This window comes from Neopelma chrysocephalum, unplaced genomic scaffold (assembly GCF_003984885.1).
Source record: "Neopelma chrysocephalum unplaced genomic scaffold, ASM398488v2 Primary Assembly neopelma1_94911, whole genome shotgun sequence".
NCBI lineage: Eukaryota > Metazoa > Chordata > Aves > Passeriformes > Pipridae > Neopelma > Neopelma chrysocephalum.
In genome coordinates, this window is record NW_020923614.1 from 1 (window position 1) to 2971 (window position 2971).

At 60.8% G+C, this 2971-nt stretch overlaps 1 protein-coding gene across 1 annotated transcript; it reads left to right on the top strand.

Annotated features, from left to right (window-relative positions):
• Nucleotides 1-52: 52 nt before the first annotated feature.
• On the top strand, nt 53-2951 carry LOC113980652 (zinc finger protein 687-like; the record flags this gene model as incomplete). The annotated part of the gene is made up of 4 exons (XM_027707864.1): nt 53-331; nt 1169-1281; nt 1934-2075; nt 2587-2951. Coding segments are annotated over 4 exons (899 nt in total), but the record flags the coding sequence as incomplete, so codon positions are not given.
• Between the last annotated feature and the right edge of the window lie 20 nt (nt 2952-2971).

Genomic DNA, 2971 nt, shown 5'->3' on the forward strand with positions numbered 1-2971 from the left:
TTCCCAGGAAAACCCCAAATCCTCCCCTTTCTCCCCCCAGAACACCCACCAGCCCCCCAAGGCCAAGGAGGACGGGGCCCGGAAGGTTCTGCTGACCCCCAAGCAGGAGCCCCTGGAGACCCCCGTGTCCAAGGTTTCCGAGGAATCCTCGTCGTCCTCGGAGGAGGACGAGCCCCCGAGTTCCCCGGAGCTGCGCAAGGCCAAGAGGAGCCGATTCCAAAGAAAATCGGGATCCAAATCCAAGGGCAGCGGTTGGACCTGCGGCGTCTGTCACTCCTGGTTCCCCGAGCGCGACGAGTACGTGGCACACATGAAGAAGGAGCACGGGAAGGTGAGATGGGAATTCCTGGGAATTCCTGGGAATTCCAACCCCCCCCCCCCCGGGAATGTGGGGGTGGGGAGCTTCGGGTGGGGTGTGGGGTGTCCTGGGATTCCTTTGGATGGGATTCCTTTGGATGGGATTCCACTTGTTCTGGGGTTCCCTTGGATGGGATTCCTTTGGTTGGGGTTCCCTTGGATGGGATTCCACCTGTCCTGGGATTCCCTTGGATGGGATTTCCTTTGGATGGGATTCCACCCATTCTGGGGTTCCCTTGGATGGGATTCCACCTGTCCTGGGGTTCCTTTGGATGGGATTCCCTTGGATGGGATTCCCTTGGATGGAATTCCTTTGGATGAGATTCCTTTTTATGGGATTCCCTTGGATGGGATTCCACCTGTCCTGGGATTCTCTTGGATGGGATTCCCTTGGATGGGATTCCACCCGTCCTGGGACCTCCAGGATCCATCCTGGAAAACCTGCAGGTCTCGGCTCCTCCAGCCAGAGACACATTGGGAAACATCCTCCCATCCCAGCCCATCCCATTCCAAAGGGAAATGTCCTCTTCATCCCATCCTATTCCAAAGGGAAATGTCCTCTTCATCCCATCCCAGCCCAGCCCAGCCCATCCCATCATCCCATTCCAAAGGTTAATGTCCTCCTCATCCCTTTGGATGAGGTTCCCCCCCCCCGGGGTTGAGCTTTGAGGATCCCGAGTTGCTCCTGATCCCTGTGGTCACCCCTGGGATGTTCAGGGAGCGGGAATCCGAGTCCCCCCCATCCCCTGGATTGGGATCCGTCCCCCTTCCCCAACTCCAGGATTTAGGGCCCCCCTTGTTTTCCCCCCAGTCGGTGAAGAAGTTCCCGTGTCACCTCTGTGAACGTTCCTTCTGCTCGGCCCCGAGTCTGCGGCGCCACGTCCGCGTCAACCACGAGGGCATCAAACGGGTCTATCCCTGCAGGTATCCATGGATCCTTCCCGGGAAAAACCCCAGGGGGGGATGGAAAAAAACCCGGGGGGGATGGAAAACCCTCGGGGGGGATGGAAAAATCCCAGGAGGATGGAAAAAACCCCCGGGGGGGCAGGAAAACCCTCGGGGGAACTGGAAAAACCCCAAGGGGGATGGAGAGGGGGAGGGGATCAGGGAGGGGACATTTGGGATCAGGGAGGGGACACCTGGGATCAGGATGGGACATTTGGGATCAGGGATGGGACATTTGGGACCAGGGATGGGACATTTGGGACCAGGGATGGGACATTTGGGATCAGGGAGGGGACACTTGGGATCCTTCTCCTCCAGGGTTGTTTTAGGAGGAGGGGGGGCTGGGAAAAAAAAAAAAAAAACCGGGGGGCTGGGAAACCCTCAGGGGGGAGGGAAAAACCCCGGGGGGGATGGAAAACCCCTGGGGGGGGAAGGAAAACCCCCAGGGGGGAGGTCGGATCCAGGGAGGGGGAGAAGGGTGGGGAGGTGAAGCCGCGGGAGAACGGACACGGAGCGTGTCCGGGGAGGATCCGGGTTCTGGTTTTGGGATTTGGGATTGGGATGTTGGAGCAGAATTCCCAGGGGAACCAGCAGGGCTTGGGAGCTTCCCGAGGTCCCTTCCCACCCCCAGGTACTGCACGGAGGGCAAAAGGACCTTCAGCAGCCGCCTGATCCTGGAGAAGCACATCCAGGTCCGGCACGGGATCAAGGTGACGGATCAGATGAAGAGCCAGGAGGTCGTGATCGCCCGGATCGGGAGCGGCCCCGCCCAGGTACGGGGGATCCAAGGGATTCCTGGAGGGATCCAGGGATGGGATTCCAGGATGGGATTCCTGGATGGATTCCTGGATGGGATTCCTGGATGGATCCTTGGATGGGATTCCTGGATGGATCCCTGGATGGGATCCCAGCTGTTCTGGGACTCCCTTGGGTGGGATTCCTGGATGGATCCCTGGATGGGATCCCACCTGTTCTGGGACCCCCTTGGGATGGGATTCCTGGATGGATCCCTGGATGGCACTCCACCTGTTCTGGGACCCCCCTTGGGTGGGATTTCTGGATGAATCCCTGGATGGGATTCCAGCTGTTCTGGGACCCCCCTTGGATGGGATTCCTGGATGGATCCCGGAATGGGATCCCCCCTTTTCTGGGCCCCCCTTGGCTGTGATCCCACCGCTCCCGGTGCCCCCCCAGCCCTCGATCCCAGCGAATCCTTTGGGTCGGATCCCGCTGCCGTTCGCTTCCTTCCCATCCCAATTCAACCCCTCCCCGTCCTTCCCGCAGCTCCCGGGCCGGAAGAGGAAACTCTCCTCGGATGATTCCTGCAGCGAGGAGCCCGACAGCACCACCCCCCCCTCCAAAACCCCCCGTGGGGAGCGCAAAGCCCCCCTGAGGTGCCGCAAGTGCGGGTACCTGGCCAGCAGCGCCTCCGACTTCCAGGAGCACATCCCGAGGCACCGGACCGACGGCAGCTCCCACCAGTGCCGGGAATGCGGCCTCTGCTTCACCTCCCAGGTGTCCCTCAACCGCCACCGCTTCATCACACACAAGAAGAAGAAGGGATCCCCGGGGGATCATCCCGGGGAGGATCATCCCGGGAGGGATCATCCCGGGAAGGATCATCCCGGCAGCCCCCGGGAAGGGGGATCGCAGAGCGACGGGAGGTTGG